The following is a 22521-nucleotide window of genomic DNA, read 5'->3' on the forward strand; positions in this document are numbered from 1 at the left end:
TGACCTACTGCTGACCTTAAAATCCAAGATGGCCGCCGATTCTAGGCTCAAAAGGTAAAATATTCATTCAACTCCATCGTAGAGTCTTTATAATACTGGCTCTAATGAAAGCTTTGCTCAAGCTGAGTTGAGTTATGTACAGTAAAGCTACAAGTAATAATGATTTGACCTAATTTTGACCATCAAATCCAAGATAGCTGCAGATTTTTAACTGGTATAAGATCAATTTTTCAAAGTTGTAGTGCTTCGGCTAATGTAAGCTCTGTAAGTTACTGTGATGTTTCTTTCTAAACAACTTTACGGAGATCACTGCTCTAAAACGTTTTGATGTAATAACATTCAAATATCGGGTTATATAAAGATCATGATTACGTTTTTAAAACGCCGTTGTAAACTATTCTGGGCAAACATTTTGGCAAAATATTTTGTCAACAGTTTTAACATTCTCTTAGAATGTTTTGCATCACGTTTTCAAAAAAATATAAATGTTATTAAAACGTTAATATAATAATAATAATAATAATAATGTGAATTTCTAATGCGCACATCTCCACCAAATCAATGGCGCTCAAGGCGCGATACAAAGATTAACTTAAACTACAAAATAAAAATTAATTTTCATTACAACTTAATCTACACATGAACAACAATCAATAGGTGAACAAAATATGGTGATGCACATCAGTAAAATGCTTCTTTCATTAAGTGAGTTTTTAAAGAACTTTTAAACTGTGTTAAAGATGTACTTAGTTTAATGTGGGTTGGCAGAGTATTCCAGAGACGTGGTGAAGCAATTGAAAAAGCCCTATCCCCCCATGAATGTTTTGAACGGGGTTCGCAGAGAAGCGATTTGTCACTAGAACGGAGCATACGAGGAGGGTTATATGGTTGGAGGAGACATTTGATATATTCTGGTGCAAGATCATTTAGTGATTTAAAAACAATGAGCAACAGTTTGTAAACAATTCTGTAACCAACCGGCAGCCAATGTAACTCTCTTAAAACTGGAGTGATGTGAGATCTCTTTCTAGTTAAAGTGACCAAGCGCGCAGCAGTGTTCTGAATACGCTGTAGACGTGCAATCTGATCTTGAGGAAGGCCAAACAAAATATACCCTTTATTTATATAAAGTCTGCACCAAAAGTAACTCAGCTGTTATAAATACGCCTACAGATTCAGAACTAATAATTGTTTTCACAATATTTCAACATAGAGAGAAAGATGATTTATTTACACGCATTTTGATACCCCATTCGTCAAATGTCGTTCAATATTAACAACACAGTAGTGCTTTTACAGAAAAATACCCGCATAAATTTTTTTTTTTAAAGTTGCAGTTTATAGCGATAAATGGTTATAATGCCAGCACTGTAAACACGTAAAGCCCGCCATTAGAGAGCTTGCGGAATGAAGTTACTGGAACTTTAACGGCAACTTTAAAAATATCGATTCGATTTCTTGCTCAACTTCACTTCAACGCGAACGTCAGATTTGTTTCTGTACCAACAGCGTCTTGTTGTTTAAACTAGGGGAAGTGTATCAATGGGTGATCAAAAGAAGGGTATGTAAAAGCGACTGCATCAAATTTCTCCCTTTTGTTTGCTGAAGTGGTTTGTTGGTAACACTTATTACAATAGGCGCTTAGTTTGAATAAACATGGATTACATCTCTTGGCGATGACCAATGCAATGGGAATTAGGCCTATGTTATGAGCTATACGCTAATATTATACTTCTAAACATGTTTCAATTAAATATTCTTGTGATATGCCTATATTATTGTCCCGGATTATTATAATAAAAGCTCAATTATTATTCCAGTAAACGTCAGCTTTGTCAATTTTATATTTCCATCAGGACACAAGCCCATTTTATCTGTTTGCTCTCCCTAGCCCCCCCCCCCCCCCACCACCATCACCACCTCTCCATATCATCCCCTCCCTCCATCTATTCATCTATCCTCACTTTCCCACTCCCCAGTGGTGTTGCCAGGAGTTTTCTTTTAGGAGGGCAAGGACTCCTCTTTGCATTCTGATCGAATTAAATATATCTCCCCGAATGATCCTCATTTTGTTCTTTAAAACTCCCAGAATTTTGAATTTCAACCAACATATTTCTGGATGCTCCTTTTCTGACATTCTTATTTTTTTGTAACAAATAGGCCTCCTCTTTTAATAATGAATAATTTGGTTGACATACAATACCCATAGGCCTATAATATGCGTATAATAGCGTGGCACATGTTATACCAGCTTTCTGCTGAATTGGGGTACATAATGTAGGCCTAAATGAATAAAATAATAATTAAATAAAATACCTGAACAGTACAAACATATTTGGTTAATATTATTATAACTCAGAATTTATGGGAAGATCCACTCGCCAGTTATCTGATTACTAGAAATTAAACCAAATACATGGCCAATGGATCTTCCATCTGAGACGGGGAAAGACTCAAACAGAAACAAACGGAGAGCAAAAATATAACTTCACAAATAAACTTTAATTACTCATCAACCAAATGGTCACAACTTAATATAGACGAGTAAATATTCTTAGCTCCATTCCCGGCTGTGGCTGGCTGAAAACTACCACGAATAATAGGCCGGGGTAATTGACGACACGAAACCGCGGAGCGATATTTAAATTAGCTATGGAAAGAAAATAGCGTCATAACACACGCCCTGCCTTTCTTGAATTGGCGCCTGACAATTCTAATTTAATAATATAACTTTTAAAATAGCAATTTGAATTGACCAACATATGATTTAAAAATATATATATCTTTTTAACATAAACTTTAACATCAGACATAATATTCCTCAAGTAACTGCATGACTAATAATTAACTGCATCTTTTAATCTGAAACATTTAACTCCAAAACACGATTGGATGGGAAGAAAATTATTTTTAAAAACAACATCTTTTAAAACTCTGAAGCTCGTACAGCAGACAAGGAAAAGGGGAAAAGGGATGACAAACTAACACAGTTCTGAAAGACATCGACCAAGACCTTGCACAATCCCCAAACTGGGCATTTGCAATGTCAAGTTCCATGTGTTTCAGAAAGTGCGAAGATCTTACTCTACACCTTAAACTACACCTAAAAATTAACCCTAGAGTTCATAATCTTGAATCGCTGAATCCATGGCCAGTAGATCCACCGTTGCCGACTTGAACCCATTCGCTGCACTGTACTTGACGCTGATCTTGACGTTGAACTTGACACTTGCGTGATGAACTTGACATTTAATTTGTCGGTGTGATTCAGATCATGTTTTCCATAAAATTTTAAACATGACGTAATAAAATTGCTTTTTGCAATTAGACGATAACTGATGACGGATGTCAATATAAATAACTGAATTAATTTCTTCATACAATTGCAGTTGTCAATGCACCAACATTGTAAAATAAGACGCAGTTCCTCCCGTAGATACAGTACTTGACGAACACGACGAAACAATTCCACACGACGAAATTGTACTTAGACATTCAGATTCAGATCTGAAGACAAATAGCTGGATAATATTTGATTCAGAATATAACGGGCTTACATGAAAATCGTATGCAAAGTTGTGTACCATACTCCGCACGAATTGATATCATGTATCAGGTCACAGTTAATTATCCCGTATAATATTTCTTTATTTCTGAATCAAATCTTATTCTGGAATCACAAATATTGTACTGACGAAAATTCACAATCATTTCAGAATCACACATATTGCATACCAACTGGAACAAAATTCTTCTGTGTCAAGTTCAAATCCAAATGCACCTATTGTTCAGATGATTGACCACGAAAATGACCGAAGAACTCCATAATCCATTCAGCACGACTCGAATTCTCTGAAATATAAACTCAAGCAAAATACACAGTATAAGTATAACACATACATACTATCTAATTTAGCATATTTCTTAATTCCATAATCATAAGAATACCGTATACCCCGGGGGGTTCTTCGAAAAATTTTGTACGGGGATGTGCCACGCAGACTTTCGGATGCTGACTTTCTCTTTACCTACTTTTTGCTGTTTTTGCTACCCATCAATATACCAATTTTCAACAAAAAGCACCCAAAAATCACCCAAATTTGCCCTATTTGGGCGCTTTTAAAGGCACTTTGGCCAAAATCCGCCCAATTGGGCGCATCGATCTCCACTGAAAACCCACCCATCGATATACCAAAATCGCTGAAAAGGTACCCCAAAACCGTGGCACATCCCCGTATACCTTCAACCAGGGAGAACCCCCTCCGGGCCGTATACCATATACAATATAACATGATTTATACAGTATAACATCATAACATAACACACGCTGCCTTTCTTAAATTCTTCACAATTTTGAAAAATTAATACAGCCAAAATTCCATAAACACGCAATTTTCAATTTTCAATTCAAAAATTCATAATTGAAATTACAATCTGCTTTATTCTTCACATAATTTGAAAAATGAATACATCCAAATTTCCATAAACACAGTTTTCAAAAATTCATAAATTACAATCTGCTCTATGCACAACATTAGTATTACAAAATTCAATTGCAACACATTCATCTGCTTTTGCCAGATATCTTCACAGGATTACTTTTCAAAAAATTCCAAAGCAGCTGGGTTTAAATTATCAGCAGGCTCCCAAGTATTTCTGGAACTTGGGAAATCACGCCACTTGATAAGATACTGAAGCTTGTTGTCCCTGTACCTACCACGTAAAATCTTCTCTACTTCATACTCACTACTTGTGGTAACAGGAGTCAAAGGTAGACCCGGTATAAAAGATGTGCGCTTATCCAATTCCTGGGATGCCATAAGTGGGGCAAACGAGTCATCTGGACAATCAGCATCTACAACATCTTCTAGAGGATCCCTTTGCACAAAATCTTTGGGCATGACATGATTTTCTGGTCTGGCATACCGATCATAGGCAAACTTCATTCGATTAACATGCACTGGGGCTGACATCAACTTATTGTTTGTCAGATTTCGAACACGGAAATTCACGGGCCCCGTTTGCTCTACGAGTAAGTATGGTCCTGACCAAAATTTCATGAGCTTCTTGGACAAGCCTGGTTGAGTGGCTGGAATATATAACCAAATTGTATCACCCACCTGAAACTGTACATCACTTGCATGTTCATCATAACGGTCTTTCATGCTAGCTTGATTAAGTTCAAGATGTTGCTTAGATATTGCACGGAACACTTCTAATTGAGATACCAAATGATGGATATGTTCTCTCACTGTCTTCTCTGGGTATTCACTCTTAGCCATCAATGTCACATCCAGGGGTAGTCTTGCTTCCCTGCTATATAATAAAAAGAAAGGGCTAAATCCTACAGAATTGTCTGCTGGTGTAGACCTATATGCAAATTGAATGGCTGAAATATACTCATCCCAGTTTGTCTGATACTCATTAGCATAGTGTGACAAGGTATCTAAGATAACAGAGTTAAAACGTTCCTGGATAGCATTACACTGTGGATGATAACTACTTGTATTCAACTTTGATGTACGCATAATTCTACACACTTCAAGCACCAGTTTACTGAGGAAATTTGTACCTCGATCACTAAGCAAATATTGCGGACAACCATGTTGGCATATAATATGATCAAAGAATGCTCTAGCTACTGTGGCTGCATCAATAGTCTTAATTGGAACTAAGATAGGCCATCTGGTACAGTGATCTGTAAAACACAATACATACCGATTACCATTGGTTGTAATAGGTAGAGGACCCAAGATATCCACACTTACACGTTCAAATGCACTGGGGACCTTCATGGTCATCATGGGAGCTCTAACTTTGTGTCTATGTGTTTTCTCTGAGCACAAGATATACACGATCTTACCCAATTGTCAACATCTCTATACATACGTTTCCAGAAATATCTTTGGCGGATTTTGTGATATGTTCTCTGAAAACCAAAATGAGCTGCTAAAACATTATCATGACAGTTGTTAAGTATGATATCAATCATGGTTACAGGTACATAAAATTGCACAGTATTTCTTTCTGGCATATGACGTTTGGCGGGTGTGTGCCATATATGATACAAAATACCTTCATGGACATAGTATTGATCTGACTGCAATAAAATATCACGTGCTTGTCTTTGATTATCAGGCAATATGTCTTCATCCAAAAATCTTATCATGGGACCAGCAAAAGGATCAGCTAATTGAGCATCTTTGAAATGGTCCACATTAACATCAGTTGGTAAAGAAGGAACTTTTGAATATCTACATACTTTTTGTCTCCATCCAGTCGTCTATTCCTCTGAAATCTCAGATTTCGAACAGTATTCACTTCTGGATCTGGCTTTGTCTCTGACGTAGGAGAGTCATTGATGACGTCATCAGTCATTGTCTCCAAGCCACATTCTGTCCAGTTTGAATCTGTTGCTGAGGAAGTAGGGGAGTCAACATGATATGAGTTACATGAATTACAAGATTCTGACACTTGAGTTGGTATTCTACTTAGTGCATCTGCATTACCATTCTTACATCCTCTTTTATGGACTACTTCATAAGTATATGATTATAACTTCAGTACCCACCTTGCGAGGCGACCTGTTGTACGCTTTTGACCAAACAACCATTTCAATGCACAGTGATCAGTCTGAATTATGAACTTTACAGTATGTTGAAGGTATGGGGAATATTTCTTAATCCCTTCAACTACAGCCAAAGCTTCAAGTTCAGTAGTTGTATACGTCTTTTCGGAATCATGCAAAGCTCTACCTCCATAACAAATTACCTTCTCTTCACCATCTTGTACCTGTGCTAAAATGAAACCAAGACCTCTTATACTGGCGTCAGTTTGCAACATAAATTGAGTACCATCAAAACGAGGGTAGGCAAGAATTGGAGGTTCTACTAGCTTTTGTTTCAGGATTTCAAACGCTTCTGCACACTCTTTTGACCAAATAAATTGAACATCTTTACGAGTGAGATATGTTAAAGGTGCGGCTATTTTACTGTAATCTCTAATGTACTTCCTATAATAGCCTATAAAACCTAGAAATGATCTTACTTCCGATACCTTCGTTGGAACTGGATACTCTTGGACTACTTTGGTTTTCTCTGGATCAGTAGCTATCCCATCTTTACTTACAATGTGTCCTAAATAACGTACCTGTTCTTGAGCAAAAGTACACTTTTTAGGCTTGAGCTTCAAATTGGCTTCTCTCAACCTCTGAAATACTTGTCTCAAATGATCTACATGTTCATTAAAAAGAATTGGAAAACACTATTACATCATCAAGATATATTAATACAAATTTCCAATTTAAACCTCTGAACACTTCTTGCATAACTCTTTGAAACGTGGCTGGAGAATTTGTACACCCCATTGGCATTACATTAAACTCATACAAACCATCTTGTGTAATGAAAGCACTCTTTTGTTTTGAGCTTTCTTCAAGTCCAATTTGGTAATAACCTGACGCTAAATCTAGTGTGGAAAAATAATTTGGTGTTCCTGCGCCTAAGCTATCTAATGCATCATCTATGTGAGGTAGAGGAAAATTATTCTTTTCCACAATTTGGTTACATAATCTCATATCACAACAGAATCTTAGTGTACCATCAGGTTTAGGAATCATTACAACAGGAAAACTCCAACTACTGGTGGATTCTCTGATTAAACCATCTTCTAACATCTGATTGACTTGTTTACGTATTTCAGCTTGCACATGAGGAGGTTGTCTATAAGGACGACATTTGATTGGCGGATGATTACCAGTTCTTATGACATGCTCAATTTTCGTATATCTTCCTCTAGGACTATCTTTGGTTTGAAAAACGTCTACATACTCGGATATAAGATCAGATAACATATCAGAATCGGTTTCAGTTAAATGAGAATCATTGAAATTGACCTGAGAAAGAACTTCACGTACCTTAGGATCTGGCGAATTCTGTGCCTTTACATGGACTGATGATACAGGTACTTCATCTACTACAGAGTCATCTATATCGGTAAAATGAATGATTTCACTGTTATTTACAAGTGTAAATGTACCAAGTTTTGTTCTAGGATACAACACAATTGGTTCATTGCTAGTGTTTAACACAAGTAATTGAGTACTACAACTAGATTTGTTAGTAATAGGTTGAACACTTGATACTGTATTGGCAATCAATACTCCTAAAGCAGTGACTCTCCGTCCTCCCTGACATAATCCTATTGTGCCTTTTGGAAGATTATTCGATAACCTCGCACGCACCACTGATTGTGAATGAGGCAGAATTTCTTGCCTTTCAATTACACGTAAATTACTCCTCTTAAACAATCGCAATTTCTGTGTGTTAAAATCTAATCTGGCCTTATGCTGTTTTAGGAATCTCTTTCCCAACATGATTTCCTGACTAAGATTTCGAGCAATACATTGGCACGAGAAATTTTGAACCTTCAATAAACAACGGAACAACAACAAAACCACTGATTTGCAACACAGATTTGTTAGCGGTACGGGCTTTTGTTAATCGCGGTTTTGACACTACAATTTGGTGTGACAATTCCAAAGAATGCCAGTACTCATGATCGATTAGATTCATTGTACAACCAGTGTCAATTAAACAGTCAATGTTTTGGCTACCAATAGTGACAGAAATATAAACTTCTTCATCAAAATCTGTTTCAACGTTATCACTATCGCATTCAGACGCGGCAAAATTTGAATCAAATTTTCCATTGCGCGGAACTTGGGCTGAATTACACGGAGAATTACTGCTCTTTTGACGCGTTTGGTCAGTCACACTGTTTACATTACAACTATTTGAAACAAATTTCTGTACAGTTTGTGCATGTATTACCTGTTCATCAGTTGGATAACAACAGTTACTACGACCCCGATTATACACATCTTCCTTTTCAGGACACTGTCTGTAGCTATGACCTAGTGTATTACATCTGTAACATTTCATATTACGGTCATTAACCTCTCTACACGTATACGGACTCTGATCAATACAGCTATTACTGTTTACAGGTGCATGACATCGATCATTTACATTTTGTTCAATAGATTCAATGTACCTCTCATTGGACAATATCCTTTCATTGACCTCGCCAAAACAATTGTTTGCACGTCCTACGTGTTCGTGTACTACTTTCACTGTATTCACTATTGCCCTAGTACTTGTATCCACTAATTTCACTATTTCATGACTGAGTCGGAGAAAATCATTATATTCCGTACTATGGATTACCTTCTCTGGCTGCTCTGAGTCAGCAATTTGTATGCCTCGGTGCATGCCTAGGGCAACTTGTATGCCTATAGGAGCCATAATCAAATTTACTTTTCGCCATTTATATACACCAATCCGAGAAGCGTTTACTGTATTTGGCCCTCTATTGACGGCAACACAGATGTACCAGAGCGGGAGATTTAATTCGTAATTCAATACTCATGATTGTGTATTGAATATCACGGTTGTGTACAATACCCGGGTACAATTCTGTATAGCACACAATAAATAATGGATGGAACCCCCGACCTCGGGACACCGCAGTTTTACATCGGGGACACCGCAGTAATGGCGAAGTCGGATAGGTGTATACACTGTATCAATACAAGAATACCACGCTGCAATATTATTCACAAAATGGCCGAAAACAGAAAACACGCAACAAAATTCTTCGCGCCACAATTCAACTTTGGCGGGAAATCACTTGAAGCGTATTTCACTTAATCTATCAAAAATATCACATAATATATATACAATGAATCAATTCAATATTGCTATAAATAATAATACCAAATTAACTTACCTGGGGGTTGGTTTTTCCCACCAGGGGTAGCTTACAGCCAGTCACAGCTTGCTTGGTACCGGAAAAGATCTGATTCTGCACCATTGAATATAACTCAGAATTTATGGGAAGATCCACTCGCCAGTTATCTGATTACTAGAAATTAAACCAAATACATGGCCAATGGATCTTCCATCTGAGACGGGGAAAGACTCAAACAGAAACAAACGGAGAGCAAAAATATAACTTCACAAATAAACTTTAATTACTCATCAACCAAATGGTCACAACATAATATAGACGAGTAAATATTCTTAGCTCCATTCCCGGCCGTGGCTGGCTGAAAACTACCACGAATAATAGGCCGGGGTAATTGACGACACGAAACCGCGGAGCGATATTTAAATTAGCTATGGAAAGCAAATAGCGTCATAACAATATAGAGGTGTAATTATAAGACACGCAACGTTGTAAAAATGTTCACAGTAGCTGCAATTCGCAGAAGTTCACTACACTGCTGGGTCCCGTAAAATCAGTCCATTTTACTGGAACTTAATCCCCTTGGCGTTGAAGTCAAGCAAAAAACTTGGTTCCGCAAGCTGATTTGGTGTACGTCATGAGCACACACAAATGTATATATCAAGTGTGACGTTTGGAACAAAATTTATTTTGATCTAATTCAATCAGTAATTTTAGCATCATGTGGCATGTTTTTTACCCAAACCAAATTAGATTTCCAATAATTGGTCTATTAACTAGACAATACATAAGTGGTAATTATGTAGTCTATGAGGAAATATGCAAACCATTGTTTTAATTATGACGTATTTTCATCATAATTTACGGCACACTATAGATTCTGGCGTTAACTTTAACTTCAAGCGGCTTTAATGGCAGAGTGGTTTTGAATACATAATCCTCTATAATCCTCTAGACGTTAAAGTTAAAGTAACTGCATTCCGCAAGCTCTCTATTATCTTCGCGCTTACTTCAAATCAATACAAATAACTGCAACTGTTAAATTGAGGTATCTTGCTTTCAAAACACTGCTGTATTGTCAATATTGATATAATATTGGATGGCTGAGCATGATACCATAACATATCGGATGAGTCATAAAAATATCGGACGAGCCAACTACGAGTTCGATATTTGTATGACGAATCCGATATGTTATGGTATCATGCGAAATAAGCCATCCAATATTATCATTATTAGGTTTTCTTAACTCCTAATAACCCTGAAAACATAATAATGAATAAAATTGGACAAATGGGGTATCAAAATGCGCGTAAATAAATCATCCTTCTTTTTATGTTGAAATATATTAGTTCAGAATCTATTGGCGTATTTATAACAGCTGAGTTACTTTTTGTGCAGAATTTATATAACCGTTGTGTGTTAGCCTGAAAGATAACAAATGTGGATTTTTGACATCACAACTAATGGCTTTCTAGGTATGTGTTTACAATTTACAATTACAGTTATGTAATCACATTAAACAAAACCAGGACTATTTATGGATTGTTAATTCCCAAGATTTAAACTTTTGATCCAAACACAAAGAAATAATTCCTACCTCGGAATTTTCAGATGGTACTTCATCTTTCATCAGCGAGTGAGTGACTGTATCAGGTAGTGATTTTCTTGACCTTTGACCTGATAACAGACTCGTAGAAGTTTGAACCGGCCCCGTCTTTGTTAAGAGATGGTTGGTTGGCTTTGATTGGAACTGCTTCTTTGACTCCACGTTGGAACCACCTGCTGTCTATGTCGAGTATGCGGACTTTATCCAAGTCCACAAAATGTCCCGGAGACTCGATGTGATTTGAGACCTCTGATGCTGAAGGCTGTTGTAAACTATTTTGGGCAAACATTTTGACAAAATTTATGAACCAGACATAATCTTATGTAGTCAATATACAACTACCCAGTAATAACAGAGAAAATTTGGAATAAGTGCGTACCTCTTCCCAGAAATGATTATATATATTCTTCTGTTAACTTCCTGGTTTATGAAACTACACATCTTTCAATATAAGTGGAAACCGGTGGATGCATTCTCCGTTATTACTGGATAGTAGTACATTGTGCGAGAATAATTACTGCTGAACAGTGCTCTTCGCAGGACAAATGAATCAGGATATGCATCAAAGCTATTGAGTGTAACAGAACTTTGTAATCAACAGCAAGAAGAAGGGCGTTGGTTAAGTGACATTCCTAATCTTTGTATTTGATTGATTATAAAGTGCATGTATTTATGTTCATTGATAAAATCATTGTTAAACCATACATGACTTTTCATTAAAGATTCAGATATTGTTAACTTAATCAAACAATGTGTTTTGTTGAAGTGGATTTGGGTAAAAGGTGTTTTTGGCCTCGAGTCTTGTAACGACTCGTAATAATACACTTATTCACATTTTACATAAAAAAGTCATGCAAATGTTTCCAGGCACTATCCAATATCTATTAAATTTGTGGTGTAACTCAGTGATAAACTAGCCAATTCTCCTAGTTTGCGTGTTACTTACATTTGAGGTATTGATATTTCCATATTGACTAGGAACAACTTTTGGATACTTCGCATTGAAATAAACACTATAGATAAAACCAATATTAAATATTTTCAAAGTCCTCTGTAAGGCTATAAATATCATTCGTAAGTATCAAAAGTCAATCAATGTCATATCGAAGCATCATATCAATTAAGTTAAAAGTAAAACTTAATTATGAAAGAAAGTGAGCCCAACAGTGAAATAGTCGTGCAGTCACGTTTGCTTCCTAAAGGTGTCTGATATTATTTGTGAAATACTCGTTTATTTTCAAATATTAATATATCAGCATTTTTGTACCTTTTCAGTATATAATTATAATACTTGGTAGCAGGCGCTGCAAGTGACATGACGTGGGCAGCTTTTCAACATCAGTGGTGGTGGGCATAATTTGGAACTGTACCAATGGCCTTACAATCCCGACTGAAAAATGATTTAAATTGAGGGGTAAATATAAAATATATGACGGGCTCTCTGTATAGGTATGCAATGGGTGACGGGCTGTCTGTAATGGACCGCCGGGGCTCTTCTGGGGGCACACCACTAAATCAATGCGCCATTTGTGTAACCCTACTAAGTTCCGGTAAAATACGGAAAGTTTTTGAGGTATTTTGGGCTGATCTTTAGACTAATTAATCAGAAAGAGTGGCGAATTATATCTTAAATAAAAGTGTGAAGCCTATACATAAATTTGAGTCGCCAAAAAAGTCGCATTTTTATAATTATTGAGAAAATAGGTCCGCGAATTAAAAAATGGCAGAATCGGGTTTGCAGTCTTGAGAGCATGTCAAAAACAGTGAGGGCGCTGTTCGCGGCCTCCTAGCGGGAAAACGAGATGGAAGAACCCCCATACATTGAAACATATGTTAAACTTTCATCGATTTGCAATCGACTGGTCATCATAAAATAATTTAAAACGAGCCCAAAAGGCCTCAAAATGAGCAAAGAAAACCGGTGTTTTTACACGTGTTTCAATGGGAAGATTATTTAGTGGTGTGCGCCCTTCTTTTAGGGCTTTACTATAAAAGTTAGCGGCCTCAGCTCTACCTCAAGACTAGCCTTAAATAAACTGAAAAACTGATGGCGATATCACTGCACTAAAATGATTTATATAATGCCAGTTAAAGCCATAATGTGTGATTTGCTTCACAGCGACGCCCTCAATTTTACTCGGATTTCTACTTTTTGCATAATTATAATGCCCAGTGGCATACTAAAACACCATGTAAAAGATTAAGCCTGAAGTGCTTTAATAACAGTAAAATTGCTAACATGTACCGTGGATGTCAGCTTGTATGTACACACGTCGAGCGCGATGCTCTGTGCAATTACCATGGTTACATGTAATACGATCGGCGAGCGTAGTACACGCGTTTTAGGCGTTGGAATGAATCGCAATTTTCTTCGTTATACCTCATTTGTTTGGCTCGAAATTAAAAGGGGATAATGTGATCAGTGAAAACGAACATTTAAATAAGAATCTATTCTTTATGCAAATCACACATTATTGCTTTAAGGCCAGAAGAATGATTCATATAATCATTTTAATAAGATGACTAAGTTGCAACAAAGAAGTTGTCATATCGGACAGAGAATCGCGGCGGTGGTTTTAAAGAGGTATAAAAGAGGCTGCTTATGTGAAGCGGGAGGAGCCATCTTTGAACAGAGGAGGAGGTCTGCGCCACAACATGGCAGGGGCCCAAAGTTCTGCTATCCAAAATATCCCTCGACATCTCAGTTCTCTGACCCCGTCACGCCGCCGAGAAATCAGACGGCTTGAGGAAGCATCCAGGATAGGATGTGAAACGTCGCCAGTCAAAAATAGTAAGTCCAGTTGACTAGATTTTAAAATGATTAACCTTGATATTTTATATACCTGGATGACTGAGAATATACACAAATGTATATTAAGTATATTATTGCAAATTATTAATTGTGAAGAAACGCCTAAAAGTATGTGAAAATATTTTAGAACCCATTTTCTATCAATTGTTTGAACCTGTTATTTCACCGTTCTCTAAAACGAATGCATGCGTGTAACTTTTTTCAATTAAACATCAAACTTGACCTTAGAAGTCTTTTGTAGTAGTGGGATTGTTACTATGGCATCAAACAACTTGACCTTAGAAAGCCTTTGTAGTAGCAGTAGCGCTCCGATATGACATTGATTGACGTCTGATACTTTGAAACCGCACACCCTTTGAACATAATATAATTGATTTTATTGCTATACTTTTATTTTATGTAAGACTTTATCATTCACAGTAGTTCCACGTACATAGGATGATGGTAAGCACTGCCTAAAATGGCAATTCATGCCTGGAAACTTGCTGTAAATTTGATACTTTTCTGTTCAAATCTAGGAACAGTTTGTACAAAAAATGTTACAAATGGTAAGTGATATATATTATAAAGAAATATTACACATTTTGTTAAATTTATTCCACAGTTACTCTTACTTGTATTCTTAACACTACGGCTGTATTTATTGATGTCATTACCTCTCCCCAATGTTGGTTTTTATGTAATATTCTTCTTCTTCTTCCTCCTCTTCTTCTTCTCCTCCTCCTTCTCCTCCTCCTCCTCCTCCTTCTTCTTCTTCTTCTTCTTCTTATTCGTCGTCGTCTTCCGCCTCCTCCTCCTCCTCATCTTCTTCTTCTTCCTCCTCCTGCTCCTCCTCATCTTCTCCTTCTTCTCTTTCTTCTTCTTCTTCTTCTTCTTCTTCTTCTTCTTCTTCTTCAGTTTCTTCTTCTTCTTCTTCTCCTCCTCCTCCTCCTTCGTCTTCTTCTTCTTCTCTTTCTTCTTCTTCTTCTCCTCCCTTCTCCCTTCTTCTTCTCCTTCTTCTTCTTCTTCTTCTTCTTCTTCTTCTTCTTCTTCTTCTTCTTCTTCTTCTTCTTCTTCTTCTTCTTCTTCTCCTCCTCCTCCTCCTCCTCCTCCTCCTCCTCCTCCTCCTCCTCCTCCTCCTCTTCTTTTCTTTAATACTGCATTTAAATTGTATGCAGAAGTGCTTATGCCCGGTGCTTATGTGTTTTCGTATGATCAGTTATCGTTTACACGTGGTTTTAACTGATTTACACGTAATATTTGCAGCATACAACGAGTTGCGACTGACAGTTTCAAATCACCCCTACAACTACAGTAGATTAGAGATACGCCAGTATGGCGGTGAATGGGGAACGTTATGTTGCTCTACATACTGCAGGATTTATAATGAAGAAGGGTTTCAAAATGATTTGGACGACGTCTGTAAATTACTCGGGTACAAAGGCTTGCTTGGTTCAAGTAACGACTTCGAATCTACGGAAACACCTCACCCGTCCATTTATCTTTAGATTATTATAAACGACGGGAAGGCGAAAATGTGTCATCAGTGTTTGATTTGGGGGTTAGCAATTGGTCTGTGCCAACATGCACATCCACTAACAACGTATTTCTGACTTGTCTTTCGGGTACGGAATATAATTTTACAATTTATTTTATTTTAGCTTAATTATGCAAATGAATTTTGTATTTGTTTGTTTATAATAAAACACCTTAAAACTGGTTCTCGATGCGTGCAAGTTCCAGGAACATGCACACACAAAGGAGAGCTTTGACAGCAATAATATCACAGGGCTTTAGGTTTTGGATGGTATTTATGAGTAACTGGAGGTCTTAAAGTCCTCATTACAAGTGCTTAAAAATTAGGAGCTCGTAAAAGAGAGACAAAATAGTTAATATTGAATCTAGAATTATCCTTGTTGTAATGTTGACTTTGTTTACCAGCCTATATGAAATAAATAATGCATTTGTAACTTATGCTAATTACCTGACTACAGAACAAGACACTTTTCACTGGCGACTTGTTAACGATCGTAACCCCAACATTACACAACGCGGGAGACTTGAAGTACGACGAAATCATGAAAATGGGGTTCAGTCTGTTTACATGGACCTCTCCATCTCGTCACAATTCAAGTAGCGATATGTGGAGATTATCTGGGGTTTGATGTGCCTGAAACATTTTATGGCATACCCGCACCACTTGCCTGGGAAAGTCCTAGTTCGGAGCATGTTGTATGGGATCGCCCGCTACAACCAGGTGCTCGCGACTACAAATCTTCGCTGTATGAACACATAATGAACAATTGGGGAAACGTGAAATGCCCGAAGAAGCGTGTACTCCATATATCGTGTGATCTTGGTACGTAATTTACTTCTAACTGTTGATTACTTGAGAATGGGAAAAACTAGTTAGCTTTGACACTCCCGGGGTGCCACCCTTAACACCCGGGTGGGCATTCGAATTTGGACGTGAAGGGGTGTGAGGACACCAGTTTAAAACAAGGGGTTCTTTCGTAGAGAGGTATGACACAAAATGGGGTCATCAGGTGATAATAATAATAATTTGATCTTTAACCTTTTTGCCTGTAATTTTTTATTCTTTAAATAAGAGGAACACATTTATTTAAAGATTTGATTTTTATATATGCAAGTTAAGCACTGTTCTACTACTTGGATATTTTGGGGACTTTTGATGTATATGCTTTTGAAGCCCACAAAGATGTTGTCTGCAGGTAGCAAATTATCTTATATGCTGATGATACTACTCTGTAGTGTACAAAGCAATTAACAACCATCAGGATATTTGATTTTTAAGATGACATTAACAAAATCTCTGATTGGTCTTCTAGCAATTACCAAACAATCCTACTGGGACCTTCTGTTACATCTTTCTAGGAATTTATACTGATAGCGAATTATCCTTTAAGATTTGCATTGGTGTGATTTGTAAGAAGGCTCGTCGAATGATTGGCCTGATCCATCGGCATTTCCAGCTCCCCAACACCTTTGTCGCACCTGTACACTTCCCCCAACTCTCCTCTCTTAAGAATCTCCGGGACTCCTTCAAGATGTACCATGTTTTCAAAATTCTAGCCGGCCTTTGATCTGCTCCTAATGGGCCATTCCATAGAGGGAGTATGTTTTTCAAATGTAATTGGTCAGGGTTAATCATTTTGAAACCCATACTCCCCCTGTGTTATGGCTTTACCTATATCTCCACAACTGGAGTGAGTATTTCAAATGGAAGTTACTAAATTGTCTGTTGCATTCAAAATTCATACTCCCTCTGTCGAAGACTTTAGCTAAATCTTCCACAGGGGTAGTGTGGATTTTAAATGGAATAGCCCAATTTTCCCCATCACAGCCATTCACTGTGTATAAAACAGTGAAAATAAAAATTTGTAGTTACGCCACAATGCCAATCGTGGTAACGATTGTTTGTATTACAGTAATGTTGTAGATTGAAACCATTCAAAACAAGAGCAAATAAGCATATGGTCTATGTTCTGACAATAATTCATACACTCCTATATCAAAGCAGCCAATCAGAAAAGCTGTTAGAAAAGTACGAAACAAGCATTGATTGTGTATATTGTGCGCTCCGCGTACTACGCGTAGTGTTTCTCGCGCGTTCGCGTCGCGTAGGATTGATTCATTTTTCGGGCGGGTTGATGCATTTATATTTGGTTCTGTTTTCCAACATTTTTAGTGATAATTTGTTATATAAAAAAGTAAAAATCACGTGTTTTTTCTTCTCGTGTATGAAATAGATTAATAAACTTGTATTCATACACTCTTATATCAAAGCAGCCAATCAGAAAAGCTGTTAGAAAAGTACGAAACATGCATTGATTGTGTATATCAGTTCGGGGGCACTGCTAATTCAAAGACGTCTCTGATATCAAAGACGGGTCAGTGATTTCACATACGGGGGTCTGTGATATCACATACGTCGTGCTTTTTTGACAGTTTGGCGCTAGATGCAGCAATTCGGCACGAAGGTGAATGTATCAGAATATGCTTTCCTATGTTTAGCAAATATCTATCTGTGCAAACATCATATCTATCTGTGCAAATTCTGACAAATGGTCTCAGAAAATACTTAGATTGCCAAATCGAGCCATTTACGGCCCAAATCCAACGTTTTGAAGTAAAAAATCCCAATTCACGGGGAAAAGGTGACTATTTTGGCAAGGAAAACAATGTGGGGACAAGGAATTTTTTGCCAGTCAACGAGGGGGGAGGGGAGCGATATTTGGCACGCATTGTGGCGGCACGCTGGCGGCACCTTTTCAAAAATATGTTCAAAAACGACTTGGGGAAAAATGGTAGGCCCCTATGGAATCGTTCAGGCCTAACCTCGTGGCCTGACTCTTCTTGCACACGTGCATGGGGATGAATTCGGATAAATATGGACACTTGTATTTTATTAATAGGGGTGGGGTTATGTTATGATCAGGTGGCTCAAAATAGATCAACAAATTACGGTAAACCAGGCGCGTGCCCAGGGGGTGGGGCTTTGGGGCCTGCAGCCCCGGGGTCTTAAAAAAAGAGGGAGGCAGAAAAAAGGGAGAGGGAAGAGAGGGAGGGAAGGGGATGGGAGTGACAGAGAAGTGACATAGCCAGGCCCGTACGCAGTATTTCTTTTAGGGGTGCTGATTTTAAAAGGTGGACCTTTTTCCAGGGGGTGGTGCGATTTTGTAAAAGTGGACCTGCTGCCCAAAACTTTGGACTTATTTGACTAAAAAAGCATAAAAAACCTATTTGTTTTCTTTTGCCACACCGCACGCCCCCCCCTTCGTACGGGCCTGGGCAAAGCCAGTGGGGCAGTAAGGTTTATAGACAGTGCCCCCTAAAAAATCGAAGGGGTGGAAAAGGGAGGGAAAAGGAAAAGGCCTACTTTTTTCCGAAAAATTGAAAGAAATATCCCGAAAACTGAAAACAAATATAATTACCGGGACGAAAATGTTACAAAAATCGGCACAAAATATTAGCAAAACTGGGATGAAAATTTTGTTTTGCCACAGCCACCTAGCCTCATTTCAATGTCCGGGCATTTTTAGGCAAAAGAAAGGCAGAAAAGTGGAAAGAAAACAAGGAAGTAAAGAAGAAGAGTACGTTCTGATTCATTGCGCATCATAAATATGTTCATGCTTGAAATTTGTGACACGGAAATCGCATCCACTGGAAATCCGTTCTAAAATACATATTATGCATTATCATGACATGATGATATGGCCTATAGGCTATGCTTAATCATGATGGTCGGAAAAATAAGTTAATAATAGCCTATAGGGGCCTAATGTAAAATGTTTTTAGTTTGAGGATAATATCCCCCCTCACAACTCGGGTCCGTTGAAATCTATTATGCCGAAAATAATACCAATAAATAAGTGTAAACTTTTACACAAAATGACTTTATTGTGCCTTTCATTAATTTTTTGAAATTTCCCCAACTTCTGAGGGAGCACATCCCCCTCAGGTACCCTTCTCCTCCGTCAAAAAGAAAAGGCTAACTTGCAAGTATTCATATGATATAGGCCTAATTGAGTAGGTTCATACCCATAACATTTGCGGCCCAGAAGTCAGGTCCGCAGGAAATTTGTATGAATTACAGGCCTATCATTCATAAATATATGCCTATAAGCCTATTATAGCATATCCCCCTCAAGCACCCCTTGCGTTAAAACAAAAAGGCTACACTTAGGCTGAATTGTATAGGAGTTATTGAGCACACGTATTCATTTAAAACTAAAATTTGCGGGTCAGTTGGAAATCTGTAAAAAGTACTATATGTTCCGAAAATAACCAATAAACATGTTGCACCAAATGTCTCCATTGGGCCTTCACATTGAAACAAATTGTCTAATTCGGAGGGGTGAGGGGGCACATCGCCCCTCAGACAACCCTAGCGGCGCTGCCGCGCCGATGTTCAACATTTTGAAATTTTGTTCAGTTCAGCCCCCGGCGGTCTCGGAATCTAGAAACGCCCTGTAAATAATAACGATGATAATAATTTTAGGAAATAAAAATGTTTTAATGAAATAGTGAATAAAAATGCTTCTAGTTTCTTCTTGGTATTGGTTTAAATTGTTTCCATGAGTCGGGGCCTGAACAATTAATTTACTACTCCCATATAATGTTGAAGTTCAAGTATAATACTCTATGTAGAAGTTTGGTGCATTCATCACCACATGTTGAGTTTTGATGTGTACGGAGAATTGAAAGTTTGCCAAATGTCGTCGAGGAAGAAAAGTTATTCTGCAACATTTAAGCTCAAGTTATGAAAAAAAGAACAACAATTTTTTTTTTTTTGGCATTCCCCGATTTTTATGTTTACTATAAAGAGTGTACCCCGAGTCTGCGCTTTAATTCATGAATTGGATAGTAAAATTAGCAGGCACTCAACTTGGGCTAGCTACAACCCTGATTAGGCCTACTCGCAAAATTATTCCCGCTGCGCCGGTTCACGTTCACCAACATTTACTAATATCGTTTGCGGCTGGGTTTTGAGACTAGGGAGTATGTGATTTATGAGACGTCTCTGAATTATGATACTGTCAGGTGTCTCGGCACTGAAGAGTCTTTGATATCAGAGACGTCTTTGATTTAGCAGTGCCCCCGAACTGATATTGTTCACTCCGCGTACTACTCGCAGTGTTTCGCGTAGGATTGATTCATTTTTCGGGCGGGTTGATGCATTTAGATTTGGTTCTGTTTTCCAACATTTTTAGTGATAATTTGTTATATAAAAAAAGTAAAAATCACGTGTTTTTTTTTTCTCGTGTATGAAATAGATTAATAAACTTGACTTATTGCTCGAGAAATTAGACAAAATAATGCACTTGTGCTGATGTTGATGTGTCTAATGCACTCCCCCTTCGGGGCTCGTGCATTAGACGCATCAACATCAGCACGCGTGCATTATTTTGTCTAATTTCTCTCTCAATAAGTAATACGCGTTCATTAACCTATAATTGTTGAACGCTTGGATCCTTGGATAAGCATTTTCTAAAGCAGTGAAAAATATTCGGATCTTCTTGTAGTGTAGTGATTCCTCAAAGCAAAGTAAACTTTGCACTCATTTCCAAACAACTAGCTATGTGTCATCTAGAAAATAATTTCGATACTTGCTTGTCCTCATCTAAGTACACGGCCTACATTTGAATATTTTGACACATTCTGACATTTGTTTTCATTAGTGAATTAGACGTCAAAAAGGACTGTTAAATGCAAAGTGTCATTTAATATAATATCATGAACGCACTAATAAATAGATTGCTTGGCCTATAATAACCCACATTCATATTTATATTGATTTTATTTCTTACTATTAATTGTACTGTTGTTTGAATCTGTTCATAACTGTTTTGTTTAACCAAGTATTTACGATTTTTCTCATTTTAGGGGGAATAATATTTAGAAACACTTCAATTTGAGTAACATTTTGCTTTTGTTATCAGGGTTTAAACTTTACTACTCCATTTGATAAATAAAGTATTCATTCAAAAAACCTTGTATTTAACTAATATGACCGTCAGGTTTGCGATATTGCTAAAATACCATATAGAAATACTGTATTTTCTAAAAAAAAGCAACACCGCCCGAAGATAATCAAATTTGTTTCCCATAGACACATATATATTTTTTTTATTTGCATTTGAATTTATCTAATAAAAATTAAGTTTTTAAAGACATCTTCAGGGGGTATATTCAGATACCCCCAGAGCCAAATGGTAGGGGTTAGATGAATGTCAATTGTTCCTGGTAATGTCTGGGGTACATGCCTCCAACAAATGCTAAATTTATTTAAATAACTTCAACCACTTATTACAAAATGGCAATACAAAATTGGCTGAAATTCAGGAAAAAATCATCCATTTTATAGGTCTGTCACACTACGACGGACTGGATCAACGTACATCACCGAATACAAAAATATTTTATTCGGTGGAAAAACCACCAGTCCGGCAGAAGATTCGGTGGGATTTTGGGTCCGATTCCCGTTCGTCGCTCTCTGCGTTGTAGCCGCTAATAATCCTGCAGGCGTCTTATATCCGATCGTTCAACGTCCGACAAATGACCGGATTTGGGGGTCCGATTCCCGTTCGTTTCTATATGCGTTGTGGGCGCTAATAATCCTGCAGGCGTCTTATTTTCGATCGTTCAACGTCCGACAAATGACCGGATTTGGGGTCAACGTCCGACAAATGTCCGGATTTGGGGTCCGATTCCCGTTCGTCTCTCTATGCGTTGTGGCCGCTAATAATCCTGCAGGCGTTTTATATTCAATCGTTCAACGTCCGACAAATGACCGGCGAATCCGTCGCATGTGGCACCAACAGGGACGTCCACCCTATCAGAAAAGTGGGGG

At 37.6% G+C, this 22521-nt stretch overlaps 1 protein-coding gene across 1 annotated transcript; it reads right to left on the minus strand.

The window, feature by feature from the left end:
• Positions 1-4440: 4440 nt before the first annotated feature.
• LOC140157372 (uncharacterized) lies at positions 4441-6545 on the minus strand. The gene is made up of 2 exons (XM_072180542.1): positions 6263-6545; positions 4441-5313 (listed from the first exon to the last, which is right to left on the minus strand). Exons 1-2 carry the CDS (start codon positions 6376-6378, stop codon positions 4596-4598), a joined length of 834 nt encoding a protein of 277 aa, XP_072036643.1. The 5' UTR covers positions 6379-6545; the 3' UTR covers positions 4441-4595.
• Positions 6546-22521: the final 15976 nt, after the last annotated feature.

The sequence above is a fragment of the Amphiura filiformis genome, chromosome 7 (genome assembly GCF_039555335.1).
Source record: "Amphiura filiformis chromosome 7, Afil_fr2py, whole genome shotgun sequence".
NCBI lineage: Eukaryota > Metazoa > Echinodermata > Ophiuroidea > Amphilepidida > Amphiuridae > Amphiura > Amphiura filiformis.